The 18,336-nt window shown below is 41.0% G+C and overlaps 2 protein-coding genes across 3 annotated transcripts; one reads left to right on the top strand and one right to left on the bottom strand.

The window, feature by feature from the left end:
* Positions 1–836: 836 nt before the first annotated feature.
* On the bottom strand, positions 837–2,655 carry LOC134679915 (adenylate kinase). 2 transcript variants are annotated; one of them, XM_063538855.1, is made up of 4 exons: positions 2,561–2,655; positions 2,303–2,432; positions 1,848–2,084; positions 837–1,384 (listed from the first exon to the last, which is right to left on the bottom strand). In XM_063538855.1, the coding sequence occupies exons 2-4, from the start codon at positions 2,402–2,404 to the stop codon at positions 995–997; spliced, it is 729 nt and encodes a 242-aa protein (XP_063394925.1). In that variant the 5' UTR covers positions 2,405–2,432; positions 2,561–2,655; the 3' UTR covers positions 837–994. The 2 variants fall into 2 exon arrangements, with proteins under 2 accessions (XP_063394925.1, XP_063394926.1); XM_063538856.1 differs by having other exon boundaries at positions 2,557–2,637.
* A 255-nt stretch (positions 2,656–2,910) lies between these two features.
* LOC134679914 (nucleoporin Nup188) lies at positions 2,911–17,955 on the top strand. Its single transcript, XM_063538854.1, has 16 exons — positions 2,911–3,065; positions 3,143–3,356; positions 3,437–4,044; positions 4,621–4,744; positions 5,186–5,299; positions 5,447–5,746; positions 7,448–7,956; positions 8,590–8,770; positions 10,022–10,274; positions 11,165–11,457; positions 11,801–12,091; positions 12,508–13,908; positions 14,190–14,308; positions 15,214–15,427; positions 16,794–16,997; positions 17,305–17,955. Exons 1-16 carry the CDS (start codon positions 3,046–3,048, stop codon positions 17,887–17,889), a joined length of 5,430 nt encoding a protein of 1,809 aa, XP_063394924.1. The 5' UTR covers positions 2,911–3,045; the 3' UTR covers positions 17,890–17,955.
* The last annotated feature ends 381 nt before the right edge of the window (positions 17,956–18,336 follow it).

Raw genomic sequence — 18,336 nt, 5'->3', positions numbered from 1 at the left:
AAAAATGATTTCGACCTTATTATCGTAGATATAAAGTTGAAAACAAAAGTTAAGGTTTACGAACAAATGTGTGTTCCATGCACTTTGATTCATTCAATTGTTTTGGCCCACGCTATTTAGCTTGACCTGATCATTTGGCTGATAAACTTATGCCTACTAGTATTTAGGGCACATCCCTAGTAGTGAGTAGAAACATTTCGTATTAGTCGTTTCTAGAGCAGTTTACACATTGAAATAGGAATTTTATACATAATCTATATACTACAGAACTTACAGTTACCAACTTAAATATCCAAGTTTTAAGTATTTAAGAAGTTTTAGAATCAATCTGGGCGGTGTTTTCAGAGTTGGTATGCCTTTAATCGAGCTTATAATAATGGAATAACTTCTTAACTGTACCAATGCCTGACAAACAAATTATGTTATCAAGAATAAACAATAACAGAATAATCAGTGTTTTATTTTTTCCACTTATCTGTATTTTCCATGGAAACCGGCATAAAAGTAATATTCATAAAATATTAGCTATGACAGGCGTGGCTCACTCCGCGATTTCGTCGCTTTGCTACAGGTACCTAAAAGTACATATCCGCCGTTCCACACCAATTTCGGTGGCTAGCCATAAGCCGCGCGTGGCGCTGTCGCCACCTAGCGGCCATATCTCTCCTGATCGTAACAGACGCGCTTTGTTAGAGAGTGAGTTTTCTGTACCTAGTACTATTATTTATTCTGTGGCTATGACGAGACATTTATATATGTGTGTACATACATATTCTATTATAGTGAAGTTATTATTGTTCCTAGATAGGTAATAAGATATTCAAACACAAAGTTCAAAATTTTTTAAATCCACTGTATTTGCTCGAAAAAAATAGTCTCTAGAGTAGATCAAATATAAAGATTTTCAAAAATACAGCAACTCAACCAGTTAGACGCATGACAAGATAAAAAAACGAGATTTGTACAACACCTTTCCTTAATATAGTGATTATGTTTACTGAGCCGCCCGTTGCCTGTTGAAGATCCTGCTTTTGAAGATATTGTCAATCTTGCTGAACACAGTCTCCGCTGGCTTGGACGCGTCTACCCTGTAGTGAAGTCCTTTCCGCATGTAATAATCTACTAGTGGCACAGTTTGACTGTTGTATGTCGCTAACCTCTTTTGAAGAGCGGCAACATTATCATCGGAGCGACGGATCAAGGGCTCACCGGTCTCATCATCAGTCATTGGCTTCTTAGGGGGATGGAACTCTTCATGATAGCTGCGACCACTTGGCGGGTGGATCAGTCTGCCGGTAATCCTGCGTACCAGCAAGCTGTCCTCAATACCAAATTCGATGACTGCATCTAACTCTGCTTTTCTTTTCGCCAATAAGTCGTCAAGCTGAAAGAATGATTAAAGTGTGTCAAAGATAATGACTAGTAGTTACATGAATTAATCACTGATATGGCGTAAGTTAAATGACAGATAAAAAGTAAATATCCATAATTATAGATAACTAGTTACAAAATAACAATTATTATCAACGAAAAGCTACTAAGAAGGTTTTCATTGAATTATATCATTACTGGGCATCAATAGGTTTACTTTTAGAGAGGTCCTAAAATTGTTTACAAGATAACACAGTTTCATTTGTGTTGTGTTTAGGGTTCTGTACCCAAAAGATAAAAACAGGACCCTGTTACTAAGAGTCCACTGTCCGTCTGTCTATCACCAGGCTGTATCTCAGGAACCGTGATAGCTAGACAGTTGAAATTTTCACAGATGGAGTATTTCTGTTGCCGCTATAACAGCAAAAACTAAAAAGTAAAATACATAATGACAAGATAATGTTAAATATTCTCACCTTTGAGGCTTGTGGCACAGTCCTAGGAAAGCCATCCAAAAGAAACCCATGCTTACAGTCGGGCTGATCAAGGTTCTTGTTGATCATGTCCACGACCAACTCATCTGACACCAGTTTGCCCTCGTCCATGACCTTCTTCAGCTTACGCCCAAGCTCTGAGCCCGAGGAAACCTCCTCTCGGAGCATATCACCAGTGGAGAGGTGGCAGACAGAGTATTTCTCTTTTAACTTTGGGGCCTAAAAAATATATAATTATGTTATAACTACTGCATACACAAACATGAGATAGTAATTAAATATTTTATACTACATAAAAAACATGAGATAGTAATAATTATGTAATGATAACGTAACACCATTAATTCAAGTACCAAGTTATTTGTAACAGACTTGAACTTTATTAATGAGATTAAATGAAGGTCAAAGAGCAAAAGTGATTATGTATCCAAGCTTACCTGAGTGCCCTTGCCGGATCCCGGCGGCCCCAGAAGAACTGCCCTGATGCCAATAGGGTCATCACTGGGCTGGGGCTTCACTGCAGCAGCTGCTGGTGCCATAACGCTGGAGTTATTTCAAAGTTAGGCCCTAAAGAAAAAAAAACCTTATAAAGTATTCACAATAAATGAGAGAAAGTCGACACAAGCGTCCAGCACCGGCTAAATCGTCAAGCGCACTGTTCTATCTTTTATCTGAATTAAAGTATACACACCTACCTACGGAGTTTGTTAAATAATTAGTGGCGAAAGATTGATGCCGCCGACATGTGGTGACGTCGGTCGATAAACGTCAAAATCAACTGTTAATTTTGATTCGCGCCATTTGAGATCATCAAGGAACAGCCAAAGCCAAAAAACTATATAATTATAATTACACAAAATAAAATAAACTATAACTACACATATACTTAAGATATGATAATGTATTATATAAATCAGTATTTTGATGTAAATAATTGCTGCATGATACACTGAATGGATCATGCGTAAATGTCGAATGGTTACTTCTGAGGCTCAAACGGTTATTTTGACAGTTTAAAATTTTAAATTTTTAAAATGTCAGACTTTATCTGTGGTATGTTGTGAAGCTAACCTAAATAATTATGTGGCGGTAAATAGATTTTGTTAAGAATTATTCATCTATAATTGTGCTTGCTCAAGTTAGTAATTGTTGCACGGTGTTATAAATCATTATTCACATCATGCCTACCGCCACAGTTTGGTAAGTAATCTCAATGACTGCTTATGCGCTCCGTGCTTATTGAAAATTTTCCGAAACTAACAGGTAATTTTGTGCAGCTACTGGAAGCAACTTTGGAGATGGACAACATCAAATAGTTTATCGAGTGAGGAACTGACAGCTGTGCTGGATAAAAAGGAAATAATCGACGCATTACGAGAGGGCCTAGCAAGTTATAAACCTTGGAAGAAAGAAGGTTATGCCCAGCTGCAAACAAAACATGCTGATCAAACTTCACTTCTGAATGTTGTGCACACGTTACAGAATTACATGGTTAGTATTACTGTTCTTTTTAGTACAAATACAAATACATTTACCTAAGTTTACACTTATATTATCATATTTATTTTCAGGATGTAGATTGTTTTCAAATATGGGAAATACTTAAGCACTATCTCTGTGACATATCTTATGGCACAACAGCAAACGCCCTTAAGAATATCGCCTTTGTGGACACCCGCCCCACTTATCTACTGCCAAATATATGGAATTTCTACTATGCTGAGAGACTTTTCCTGCTCAAGTTGTTGCAGCATATATTACAACATAAAGATGATAAAAGCCACAAATATCAAAAACTATTCAGTAAAATAATCAATGACATAGGATTGGATAAGTTGAGGGAATCTTTAATAGAACAGTTTGAAAAGGTTTTGTATACCGCTCCGCCTCCTAGAAGAATACACAATGAATTTTCCAGTGACACAGTCAGGCAAGAATGGGCAGAGTTCAAACTGCGAGAAAAGGTTGCCTTATTACAGAACATACTGCTTTTAGCTGATGAAAAGCCATTTACTGATGCAGATTTTATAAAACTGTTTTCGTTGTATAAGAAGCATAATTTTGGGAAGAATTTGGGGTACAATGAGTTGTTGGAGCAGGAGCACAAGGAGCTCTGCATGAGACTGATGTATCTGGAGACCTGTATCTTCATGGTGATGCTTGCCATGGTTGACAAATGGTAGGAGGAAAAATATTATAGAAATACCTAAAGTATACTATGCTCTCTCTCTATGATATTATTAATGTTTTAGATCCTTTATTGATTTGGTTCCCTAGTTTTGCATAGTTTAACCTCTCATTTCCACCAGATTTTGATTCTCTTTGCTATATCATTTCTAAATGTAAAACTTCATAGGTCCACTTGACGGATTAGTAAATAATACATTTCATTTATAATTTGCTACTTGCGAAATATATTTTTTATGTAGATAGATAAAATGTTTAGATATTAAGGATGCAATAAGTCCAAATTTGTGCAGCAATGAAGGTTTATATTCAAATTTCGTCAAGTGGACGGAAACTGACACCGGACGAAAACTAGCACAATGTCCCTAGTTCATGGTCAATAGCCAAAAAATGCTGCAAATTTAGACCCCTGGGGCCCGTTTCTCAAAAGCTTGTAACTTGTAATACAAGCAGATGTCACTCTTTGACAGCTTTTGTTAGAAAGGGACTTCCACTTGTATTACAAGTTACAAGCTTTTGAGAAACGGGCCTCTGGTAGTTGAGAAGTTAATTAACTTGTTGTTTTTAGCCAAGGCAAGCTACCTGCATGGATTGACAAAACAAAAGAAGTAGTAGAATCTGAACTCACACAACTGCAACTCAGCCCTGAGCACAGCCCCATGCTAATGGCCTGGATGTTGCTCTTATTGCAGGTAAATAATTTATTTATTTAACCTTTTGACCACCACAGTCGGCTGTTAATTTAATAAATTTATGTGGTTAAGTGATTAGGGATTGCAATCCAGTCCAGAGAATCTTGTAATCTAGCTGGACTTTTAAGGAGCTACCGGATCTGGTTTAAATCACCGGATCCGGAAAATATAAAAAACGCCTAAGTACAGCACCCGCTGTGCGTTTTAGATGAGGTAAATGCGATGGATGGGAAGTATGACGTTGAACAGAACAAGGAATGAATGAATGAAAATACATAATTTACTTGTTTATCCACCATTTGCCAAGTAAACCTTTTGGCCTTCTGACTTTTCAATCTAGGTATTCAAATAGTTAGTGTTCTAGATGTGGCATACTTTATCAAGTAATGTAGTTTCACAGGAAAATGAATTACTAGATTGTATTGCATTGTTTAATTTCAGAGCAATGAACATGCAAAACTGTTTGAAAGCCAATACCACCACTTTGGCGCAACTGCCCTCAAAATGCGGCTATTTGAGTTTCTTCATGCAATGCTAAGCAGCCCTGTGTTTTCCGTAAGTATTAGTATTAATAACCACCTACTCCAATCAGAGACCGAACAATACGAACAATGCAACTCGCCAAATGGTTTTTTTAGACACTATAATTATTATAGATTCAAAAAGTATATTGAGACCATAATGGTTGTTTTTATGGAACAGGATGGATCACCATGCGCCTCCCTAGCCCACCGCCACACCTTCCGCTTCCTCAACGAGTTATGCGACCGCTTTGACGGCGACGGTACCATCAGCAACCAACCCGGGGCCATGCCACTTTGCTCCCTATTGCTAGAGACTGAAGAACTAGCCGCTGAGTTCTGGACACTGATGCAGAAAGAAGAGGGGAATGGGGTTGTGTCGTTATGGAATACGGCGTTGGAGTTTTTCCCGCATAATTTTAGCGCGTTGAGCGTGCTGGCAGCTGGGCTGGCTAAGGGCGGCGTAAATAGTGCAAGAAATGTATGTTAAAATCATTTTTTACTTATTATCATTAGATTCTTAAATGTTGATCACAGCTACAAATAGGGAGTATTACTGCAATGTTCTGCCGCCAGAGTGCAGCACTAGGCACATAGTAAACCATAGAGCAGCCATTCTCAAAGTGTGTTCCGCGGAACCCTAGGGTTCCGCAAAGCCTCTGTTGGGGTTCCGCGAAAATATTTGTAATACAGTGGTACCTGGATAATTGCAATCTCAAGGGACCGGCCATTTTTTGTCAATTAACCAGGTTTTTCATTTAAGCAGGTCATGTCAATTAACGAGGTTCAAAAAATCGTTGTGTCAATTATAGAGGTCCTCATTAATAGAGGTTGCGTTCTGACAAATTTCTTTTATAGAGGTGCAAATAACCTTTGAAAGTAGATTTACACGCTTACGTTCTGGGTTTTTGGTCTTTATATTGCTTATGTCTATACTTGTACTTTTACACTACATTAATTACTACTTTATTTTCTTATTAATCATTTGGGTTTAAAAAAAATCCCTTGAATTGTAGAAGAAAGTTTTATTAGAATGTAAAAAGCATACTTTGTTTTTGATTTAATTAAAAGTATTTCACCTACTACAGGCTGTGATAGATACCCAATAAATAAATTGAATTCGGGATGAAGATATAAATAAAATGATCATTGCTATTAATACATATATTGTTTCTGCTGTCTACAACTACATTATTTCAATTACAGAGGTAATAAAGTAAGACTCGTTTCAATAATGGAGGTAAAAAGAAGAGCAAAAATAACGGATTTTTTTAGCACAGTGTCAATTATAGAGGTCTTAGTTGCGATGTGGTCAATTACAGAGGCAAAATTACGAAAAGCACTAAAATCTAAATTGCAATTATAGAGGTTCCAAAATTTCAATTATAGAGGCCTTTTGGTCTCAAGGGACCGGGACCGGACTTTTGGTTGCAATTATTGAGGTTTTCCATTTATCCAGGTGCCAATTAACCAGGTTTCACTGTAATAAGAAAAAAACCAGCACTTCTATAGGTATATCTGGTCCACAGTGATGAACGAAAAATTTTCATTTGGGGTTCCGTCAAATATTTCGCTTTCCAAAAGGGTTCCATCACCAAAAAAGTTTGAGAACCGCTGCCATAGAGTAACTTATACATACTAGCCCTTAAACAGTTTTTTGACAAGTTTTCATTATAACATTGGTTTGTTTACAGGTGGCCTACTGCGAAACGCCAAAAAACGAAATTTCGTTATCTACCTCTCTGGCGATCGAATAAGCAAGAGTGGTAGAGAGGCAGAAACTGTACTGTCGATTTTCGTGTTTCGCGGTAGACCCTGTGATTTTGCCAGTGACGCCCTATACGCAGAGTTTTGCGTATTATTCCCTATTGGGAGTCTACTACGTAATAGACATTGCATATCTACCCACTTTTGATTAAGAAATCTAGTAAAGCACTACTACCTCAAACCAGTGACCTCATATTGTTTTGTAACTAACATAAATACACACTTCTTCTCTATCTTTAACCTTTTCTATCAGTAGGTATGTTTTATAATGCTTATGAACAATGTGCATTAATTATTTAATTTTGACTATGAACAAGATGTTTGCAGGTTCTGAGTAGGTCTAAGAAAACATTATTATAATCACTACATGAGTAGGTAATGTAGGTATTTATTTACTTACACCTCTACATTACAGCTCGTAGCCGAACTGAAAAGCCTACCAGTCTACACCGAAATCTACAACCCGAACACAGTCCCAATAATGGCTCTACACTCCGAAGAGGCCGTCATAGGCCGCGACCACTACCCACTGGGCGGCCCAACCTATCGCATCGAAGCCGGATCCAAAGCCACTATCATGGAGAGAAAAGAAGGCACTATGATACACTACAGAACTCCTTATAGCTACTGGACTGTGCTGAATAAAGTTATCGAACAAGCGTTAGATAGAAAGGGACACCATCAACACGATGTTAGTATGACGTTGCAAAGAGTTTACGAAGGCACTAAGGTATTGAAAGGAGTGTTAAAAGCTTTAGTGGAGTATAAGGAGATTCCTAAAGCGTTAGTAGAGCCGAGTGAAGGTGTTTTTGATGTGCTAGTGCGGTTTATGAAGGCGGAGACGCCGCCATTGCCGTTGTTGGTGGAGTGTTTGGAGATGTGTACAGCCTTGATCCCCTTGTTCCCTAAGGAGATTCATATGCGGTAAGTACTTATGATATGATTATGACTTCTCCAAAACAGTTTTACTTTAAAGTTATTTTCGCTAAACATGAATTACGCTTCATTTATACATCTAGCCACCCCGAGGCCTAAAATAAAAAAAGCCGTCCATTTCACTGTAATTAAATATCTTATTCTGAATCCTTTGCTCTGACGATTTTTCTCAGTATGTTTTCGCTTTTATAATACAAAGTGCATTTTCAATGGTTAGCTATATTCGGGGAAGTAAATATATAGATCATACGTCATCATTTTACCATGGGACCTATCTAAAAAAACCATACCGAATAACAAAAAAAAACGGATTACTTACATATATATTTCGACCAAAACAGCCATGTTATTCCGAATGTTCGGGTTGGTCCCATAATAAAAGTTGTTTGCAATGACCTACATAATTTACTGTAAAACATGCGATGATACGAAATCAGATTCCCTTTGGGAGCGTAGGTTCGTATCCTACCGACTGCGCCATGTGAAACATGTATTGTGACGAAGGAATTTTCTATGAGAAGATCCCTTCCCGCCTACATTTTTCAAAGCCGCCTTTTCTACTGACAAGATCTGCTTTGACCAACTATAGGTATACATTTGACATTGACATTTTTTTTTCAGGCTAATAAACACTGGTCTTCTTCCGCGCATAATAAACCGCCATCTGTCCCCTGCTCAGTATGCAGCCGGTGAAAGTCTGGACTCGGCCGCCGCGGGCGCCTACCTCGTCACTTTAGAGCAGCCCAGTGGCTCGTACAGTTTCCTCAGGGCCTACATCGAGATGCTGTGTACATTCCACGAGGTACATATGTTAAATATATTAAGAACGGGTCACTCACGTATTTTAAGTCGATAAACGCTCAACATGTTTCACTCCGTACCGAGGAGAATATGTCTGTGTCACAGAAGTTTTGTTATTAAAAAAGAGGTACATCATTTTGTTATCAGTGATCGTACATTTTCCAGCATTTTTAGTGCAACGGAGTGGTGTTAACAGAATTGGTATAAATAATTTCAACCCTAATGTTTAATTAGCGTTCATATTAACCTTAATTTACACTCTGCTGCACCAAAAATTCTGGAAAATGTACGATCACTGATATTGTATTGTATTGTCACACACTAATTAACAGTCAACTGTTCTTCTTTCCCCTACCCTTATCCCACGTTATGTGGGGTCGGCACAACATGTTTTTCTCTTCCATTCTCCTCTGTCTTCCGTGTCCTCAGCACTCACTCCTTTCTTTCTCATATCCTCTTTCACACAATCCATCCATCGTTTTTTGGGTCTACCATACGCTCTCCGTCCATCAACATTCACCCTAACATTCTTTTGCCTATATGGCATTCATCCCTCCTCATTATATGCCCTTACCACGCTAACCTAGTACTCCTCATTTTCTCCGTGACTGGAGCTACTTTCAAACTTCCTCTTATATACTCATTCTTAATCCGATCCTTTCTCGTCACTCCACACATCCATCTCAGCATTCTCATTTCCGCTGCGTGCACTCTTCTTTCATCCGCTACTTTCGTCGCCCAGCATTCTGATCCATACATTACAACAGGTCTCACGATTGTTCTGTATATTTTCCCCTTAAGTTTAAGGGGCATTCGTGGATCGCAAGTTGTTCCAGAGACCTGCCGCCATTTCATCCATCCCGCATTTATTCTATTTTTCACGTCTCGGTCGATGTTTCCGTCACTTTGGATCAATGATGATGAATGAATTAACAGTCAACTGTTATAGTCGAAGAATGAGTAAGATTGCCTTTGTAACTTGTTGAGACAAAAATAGGCACTTTTGGTTTCTGTTTAAAATTACCTATAACGCAAGTCTGAAATGATATTTCCCTAGCAATAAAACATACTGACTGATGTAGAAAACAGTAACATTAGTTTCAATAAAAGATATGGTTGTAGTAATGTATACATAATTATTATAAATACTACACGTAAGTACAGTACCAGTAAACTACAGTACCTGCAATAATATATGTGTGTCAAATTAAATAAAGTTCGTTAATCTAATAGTATCACTATTCCTCCTCAGGTGTGCGATGACGAACGCATCTCCTCCGAGATCATCCTCCCCGGCGTCGTCCTAATCCTCCGCGAAGTGTTCCCCAGCGTCACCGAGTGGCGTTACAGTAACGCGCGGGAACGCCGCGCGCTCTTACACTTGTGCTCCAAATTCCTCAATCTGTTGCTGCAACAGACCAACCGCAGTGTGGCCAAGGACACCTGTGTGTTTAGTTTGTTGTACACGGAGAACGCGTTGGAGTTGCTGAAGATTGTTTCAATTGGTAAGATTTGTCAATAATATGAGATATGAGTAAGGTATTTCTGTGCTTTAAGTAAGTAAGTAAGTAATCATTTATTGTCAGATTGTGCAATGTCAGTATACAGATGTTACAATATTATTTGATTAGAGAGTGTCACCATCAACCGGTTTACGGTATACAATGTCCAAATCAAACAATCAAACCAAATGCTATGCTGCTATGTGCTTCAAATTCTTCAACTGGCAACAATTGTCAGTCTGGAGGACTGTCAGTCTTTGGACAACGCGGTGTCTGATATTTTTGAATTGGTTAAAATAAATAGCGCGCTAGGAAGGGACTGAGCGTTTACTCCACTTAAAAGGCATAGCTCCTTTTCCATACCTTATATTATTTATTTATTATTCGGAGAACCAACAGCTATCAATTGTACAGTAGTTATATATGTAAATAACAGAAAGCCAATTATAGGTTCCCACCAATAGCAATTATACTCTGTATCTTTAGGTATTTAGATAAAAGTAAACAGATCCTACCCTCAAATGGCACGTTAAGCCAGTTGAGGGTAGATGAAAACATTACACGATCAAATAATGTACGTTAAAGTCAGGTCGTTTAGTGACTGATCCAGGCGATTTTGTAATTGGTCGGTAAACCAATAAATGTTATAACTACTCGAAAATGTACAAATTGTTTGTCACTTCTATTTAAATACCTGTAGATATAGACTAAGTGGAAGCAACGTCAGGCGGTCTAGCATAAGTTGCGTTCTCGCGCGCGTGTCCATACTTGGAGTCACGCTAGATGTATAGAGTCGCGTGCGAGAACGCAACTCATGCTTGTCCGCCAGAAAATGTTACTAAAATAGTCAATTTCCTAGTCCAATAGTATTAAATAGACATATTTTATTGCAGGTAACAGCCAACTTGAGCGCATGATGCACGGCGAAACCAACTGGACGTCCGGCGAATGCACACAACACGTAACCACCGTACAACGCTGCGTAGCCATCATTATGTTCGCGCTGCGCCTCAAATCAACCGTCGCCTCCGCTAGTGAAGTGACACCCCTGGAGCACTTAGTGTTCGCGCAGAATACGCAGAAGGGCGCGCTGAGAGTCGTGCCTAGGGTTGCCAGTTATATTAATCACGCGTTTAATAAGAGCTTGCCGGTGCTGGCTTTTCGGTTGTTGAAGAAGTTTGCTCATGTAAGTAGCGAGTACCAAGTAGTGTATAGTTATCAGGATCGTAAGTTTTATCGCTGTAAACTGTTAATTTTGTCTTGTCAAGACTTCCATTGTAGCTTACCTGATAAATAAAATGCAATGTGAATTTCTTATTTTTAGCATCTTTGAAAAATATACAGTAAGTGAACCAGGAATAAAACGTTCCATTGGTTGGAATTATTTTACACAAGCAATTCAGCGGTAAACCAACAGAAGTTCCGTCTACTTCAGCTGTCAAACTCCGACTAAAACTCGTTAGACTTTACATCTATCATCATAACTCTGTATTCATGACTGTATGTCTAATCCCAGCTAAATATTTCAGGGCTTCCAAATGTCCCTCTTCGCCGCTCTCGAAATGACGGCGTACCAGGTCCGCGTCATGTTCCTCGACCGGCTCAGCGACAAGCATGAGACCACCGAGCTCAAGATCGCTATCCTGGAGTTCGTGACCACCTGCATCGGCAACCAGCCCGGCTTGACGGAGGCCTTCTTCAATATCAGCCATGAGAAGACAGATAAGACTGGGAACGATGAAAAAGTTCAGGTTAAGGCGGATGATAGCGTGGAGGGCGTGTTGAGCTATATGGCGGATTATCTTGGAACTGTTAAGGCTGTAAGTAATGTTTTCTTTACCCTAGCCCCGTAAGCCTCGTACTGTGATATGCAATAAGGATTATGAGATTTATGACTATGAGGGCCGAAGTCCTACCTATAGTACTTATTAAGTTCATTGAAATTTAAATTATTTTCAATCGGAAGAGAGTTGAATTTGTTTTGTTCGTTCAATTCTCTAACGAAGTAAAATCAACTCTATTCACTACACTATAAGTTCAAATTTCACCGGCTAGTTATGGACATTTTTCTTGCATGGATGGGCCTTAGGAGGCTAGAATAATAGAACATGCTTGAAATATTGTCTCATCAAAAACTATTTTATTTTCTTCATTGTGGTGTAACCCATATAAATTATCTGTCTCCTTCCGTCGAAGTTCCTTTTTAACACCCTCTAATTCTGGAAACATTTTCCAGGATCCAAAACTACTCGACAGCCCATTGCTATCATGCATAATGGGCCTATTCCATGCTCTGTGGAAAAACAACATGCAAATCCTAATAAAGAAACTACGCGAAAACCCAAAATTCTGGGAACACATGACCAGCCCACTGTTCAGTGAAATCCAACCGGGACTCAACACTTACGCGCAAATATTCAACGTTCTCGGCATAGAGCTGTTTGTCTCGCGAGAAAAATTAGAGCCTGGTTTCAAGGACATGCTCGAAAAATTCTTCGATACGAGCAAGAATTATTTGGATACGTGGATTGACTACATTTTCTCGTTCAAATGTAGGACTGTTGAAGAAGAAATGGTTGATAGAGTACCAGTTTGGCTGGGACTCTTAACATCTTGGAAAGATTTTACCACGATTTTCTGTAAATGTTTGCCTTTTAGTTTAAATATCGCTCATAAAGCTAAAATGGTTGCGCCGTGCATGACAGCACTCTTAAACGAACTTGAAGAACTCAAAGATGGACGATTAGTCGTTATATTAGCTGAATTGTATGTCATTATGCTCGCAAATTGGAAGGAAGATTGCTTCGAAAACCGAAAGGCGAGCGCTAAGCAGATAGATAACTTGCTCACTAATACAGCAATAGTGTACGAATGTCTTCATCCTAGGGCCGTCCGCGCTATTTTGTCCATAGGAACCGTTGCCATTAGTACCTTAGATTACGAGATCAAAGGCAACAGCGACATAGCGCAGAGCGTCATCAGATCCGTAACTAACATAAACAGTTGGGAACTAGAGAAACTATTCGATGACATGAAAGAAGAATCGGCGCCTAAACAGCAAGAAAAGAGTGAGGAAATCCCTCCCGTTGTACTCTCTTTAGCCATGCTCGAGCAATGCTTAGAACTTTACGACAACATGTCGGTTGGTCTACCCCAATGGTTCCAATCTACAAGATTCATTAACAAACTGCTGTGCTGCCTTCAAAACTGCTTACACGATCGCAGGCACTACCACACTTGTTTAGCCGCTTTACGATGTTTAACAGCATACGCGAGAGGACCTTTCGCTAATGAACTACTAATGAGTGACGTCGACCAATTCCTATGGCTGAAGTTATTACCTCCTAAGTTTGAGAACGGGTCATGGAGACCAGAGGAGTGGTGGCGTGTATACGGACACAGTTTGGACTTTATCTCCATGATGGTGATGAAGCATGGTCAGTTCTTCGCCGGGGATGCTATAACTTTCGTGGGCGTACACTTGGAGCATTTAGTAGAAGCCGTGTTGCTTCCTCGTCAGTTTGTGAATTTGGATGCGCTGAATTTGTGCGCTTCGACGCTGAATCTGGTTGTGCAACTGGTTAAATACGAGTCGAGGTGGCGCATAGAGAATATCAACTCTATGATGGGAATTATGGTAAGTCGGCTTACTGCTTTTATTAGATTAATTATATCCAAATAATTCCGAATTTGTTCATGACATGTCTAGTAATTTTCAGTCCGGTTCACTTTCTTGCACAGTCTTTGCAATAAGAATTGCGTATTTTTAGTTAACAGTGGATGAAAAATAAATCGTGAAGTTCTCTGAACCCACTAAAATGCGAAAACTATAACTTCTTTCAACAATGTCTACAGTCAAATCAGCCAATATCTAAATACCCCTGCCAATAGCTTTTAACGAGATTATGTTTTATACAGAGGAGCATAAGCGCGTGTCTATACCAGTGCGTGACGCTTATCCTTCGCTCCCGCCGCTCCTCCGACCCGGCGCTGCCGCCGCTGGACGACAACCAGCAGTCGCCGACCATCCTACACAGGTATCAAAACTGAAATACGGCCACGGATTATCTATTCCTTATACTGGCATAAAAATAATTCAGCTGTGTGCACATTGTGTTGGATTCTTATATCGATCGCAGTCCAACACAGCTGCTACTCTATTCAATTTTTCTCGTCTTTTCTCTTAAAACTCCAACTGCAAGAGCTTTGGAGGTAATGTTTTAATTCTAAGTTTACCACTTAGCTATCCAAGAGATAAATAGTAGTTTGTGTTACAAGGGGTCAAAATGGTATCGTCTTGGGTCGTCCCATTCGTTTTTCGTCAAGTTCTTAAACTAGTCCTATTCTGCTTTCGTCACGCATTCTACATTGAAAGCCACCGACGATTGTGACGAATGTAGAATGGGAGACGAAAGCAGAATAGGACTAATTTAAAAACTTGACGAAAACCGAAAGGGACGACCCAAGACGATGCCATCAAAATGATATATTTCCGTCAAGGGCGTACATTGAATCCTGAGCGTAATGAGGGATTCAATTGTTAACGCCCAAGACGAAATAATTTTGATGACACATACCGTGTGACACATACTGCTTTTTACATATCCTATGAGGGAATTATGATGCTTAAATAGATTATTTAAGCTAAACAAATTACGTGAAATGGAAAAATAGTGTGCTAGAACAGAAAAGTGTTACTCTGATCCCTCCTAGCAGGGAAGAAAAGTGCCACTTTGATCCTTCCTAGCAGGAAAGAAAAAGCCCTTTTTCGAATTGGTGATGTGAAAAAGTTATTATCGCTGAATACGTTGCGAAAGTGATAAATACCTACATTAGATTTAGGTCTAAATGTAAACTAAGTTGTCTTCCACTTGAAACATCTATCACTGAAACCACCATCCTAAGCCTTGTCTGACTGTAGTAACGCATTATTTTCCCACAGAATTTTGGAGATCCTTCACATGGCGACCCTTTGCCTGCACTCCTTCAGCCCGTCGCTGCTGGCGCTGCTCGCCGCGCCCGTGGACGTGGAGCGCTGGCAGCCGCTGGTGGAGCTGCACTTCGGCGCGCCCAAGATCTCGTACGAGCCGTGCCCGCAGCTCACCTTCGGCACGCTGCTCGCGGCCGTCTGCATGCTGACGAGGTCGCTGAATCATGTAAGTATTTCATAGACCTAGTATAACATAGACGAGCTATACGCGTCCCTCCGTGAGGGACAAAACGTACGCAAAGCGCCAATATTAAAAACACGTTTTAACATTCCTGACAACATACCAAAAACAATCTACGTAATTCGGTCGGGTTATTTGTTGCCCACCATAAACCATACTACATTTTTGATGGGGAAAAAACAAAAAGTGAGACTGACAAGGACAAGCAATAATACCGCTTCCTCTGCTACTCCTGAAATTTCCATAAGTGCATCTCGTTCAGTCTTTTGGCCCCTCCCCCGTGTCATCTCTATATTATTGTACCTCTATGAAGTATTTAGTGTCGACGTTTCGAACGTGACGTTACGTTCTTCGTTACAAATCACGTGTATTAACATATTCCAGCTACACGAGGATTTAGATATAAAGTGTCATTCTATTCTATAGAACAGGGGTCTCCAAACTTTTTTACCTGAGGGCCATATTGCGCCTCAGAAAGTATCGCGCGGGCCACCGTCGGCGCCGGGTCGCGGCCTGGACTCTTTGGGTGTCGGCGGGCCGGATTGGAACGCGTCGCGGGCCGGATTCGGGCCGCGGGCTGGGGTTTGGAAAGCCCTGCTGTAGCACTTGCTAAGTATGTAAACAAACCGCTATATTGAAACTGTCACTGAATGATGATTTCAGTATGGCGGTTTCATATCATAGGTAGCAAGTTCCATAGAATGACGCTTTAGCCGCACTTGCTTTTATTATTAACGTTGACGCTGTTTGTCTGCTAAACAGTATCTAAAGATAGCATTCGGCAAGACGCTGCCGCGACCGACCGCCGCCGCCGAACGTGGCAGCTGGGCAGCGCCGCTGTAAACATTCGGATAGGCGCGACCGGGCGGCGACTGCCGACTGCCACGTGCAGTAGTCACACAGGAGTCAGTGCTAGCAGTTGTGCGATTCGGTTGCGTATTATTTAAAATAACGATGTTTGAGAATTTAAATATACGAAAGCGAAAACTTGTGGAGCAACTGCTTCAGGTCGAAGAAGATGATGAAATAATGATGATTTTAATTTCATCAAAGAGGAGTAGAATCGATTTATTGTATACGTCCAGAGCTGATGAAGGCAGTTATCAGATAAGCTCCACTAAATACTCGTCGTTTTCTTCATAAGTCTCCATTTTTGCGACCGACACGAGTTGGGCAGCGCTGCCATACCGCTCGACGCAGGCCACGCCCCCCGGCCGCGCCGCTCTGCCGCCTGCATCGGACGGTGTGTCATACAAATCCCTATAAAGCAGTGCGGCGACTGCCGGGCAGCCGCTGCCGGGTCGCGGCAGCCTCTTGCCGACGCATACCTTTAGATAGTCTCCTTTTGTAGGCGTACCACGCTGAGGAGTCAAGCGGAGCGCGCTCGCCGCGCGGGCGGCGGCGCGCGTGCTCGTGCAGCCCGGGCGAGCCGCGCCGCGCCAACCGCAGCGAGTCGCTCACCAGCATCTCCAGCCAGGCCAGCGTCGGCCCGCCGCTCAACGACAGGCTGGTCGCTGGCGCGCTCGAGGCCACCGCCACTCTCGCCGCGTCGCAGGTACCGATCGTTTTTAGTTTTTTCCTTAGTTAAGCAGACTACTGCAGCCCGAGCGATGAGCCTCGTACATTTAGTGACAGACATGCACGAGTACCATCTCCAAAAGCGTCTATATACGTATGGCGTGAGCTTTGCAAACTATCTTTTATTATTTAACCTGATTTTTTCTGAACCTTTGCATATATTAATAATATCGTACTTTCTTAGGTTTTTAGACTCATGAATGTAGGAAGTATTATACAATATCATAGACATTAAAACCGTAGGTAACTCTTGCTAGTTAACTTAAGTGTGATATGTTTGACAGGCGCTCCTAGTAGTCCGCGACCCAAACGTGCCGTCCCGCCACAAGCAGCACGTCCGCCGCGAGCTCGCCTCCGAACTCACGCTATTCCACGACTTCGTGCGCAAACGCATCCTCTGCGGCGCACACGCGCGCTCGCACCTCGCGCGCAACCACCTCGGCGCGTGGCCTCTACCCGCCAACGAGGAAGAGTTCAAGAGAATCCAGGAAGTCAAACGGGAAAGAAACCCGACCATTTATGAGGAATCCCTCCCTCCTCCACCACCCCCCAAGCGCATCTCTCAAGATTCCATGCGTGAATATATTTTAAGAAAACATTACTTAGACAAATGCGCTCAAACACCAACTAAAGAACCTTCCCCCGTCTCACACTCCACTCCCGCCCCTGACAAGAAGAAAGACGTCTCTAGAAGCTCCAAACGAGTGTCCTGGGCGGAAACTACAACTAGCGACGAGAGCCTAGAAACTTCTCTGGAAGCAATCGAACCGGTGTACTCTAATCTCACTGACGTACAGATCAATAACGATGAGGATTATTTCCATTTTATGTCAGTTGTTTTCCTTTACATTTGCCAGAATGAGTTGTAATGTGAATGATAGTGTTAAGTATACTTCTATTGTATTTTTATCAATTAAACAACCCCTTTTTGACTATCAGTGTTGTATTTTTTTATTTGAGCGGCAGAATTTTCGTGTATTTAATGTGTCGGAAGCCGGTGTTGCTCGAAGTGTATTTACGATGATATTCCACCTGTCTAATTTCTTGGTCCAATGTGTATTGCGTCTCACTCTCTCCCTAAGCTAAATGTGACACGCACAACACATTGGACAAAGAAATCGGATAGGTGGAATAGCACCCCGTGACCACTCCTGAACCCCCACATCAACCCCACATCATGACCTTGGTGCGCTGAGATTGGTTCAGTGTCGACCAATCAGTGAGTGGAAAGTAAAAAAAAAGTGTAATAGAACAAGAGCATGCGGCGTAAGCCTGGATTACGAAAACCTTTGTCGCCAAGATTAATTATAAGCCCG

The sequence above is a fragment of the Cydia fagiglandana genome, chromosome 3, assembly GCF_963556715.1.
Source record: "Cydia fagiglandana chromosome 3, ilCydFagi1.1, whole genome shotgun sequence".
In the NCBI taxonomy this organism is placed as follows: domain Eukaryota; kingdom Metazoa; phylum Arthropoda; class Insecta; order Lepidoptera; family Tortricidae; genus Cydia; species Cydia fagiglandana.
Note: the sequence above shows the minus strand (reverse complement) of the source record. Positions and strands in the feature narration are given on the sequence as shown.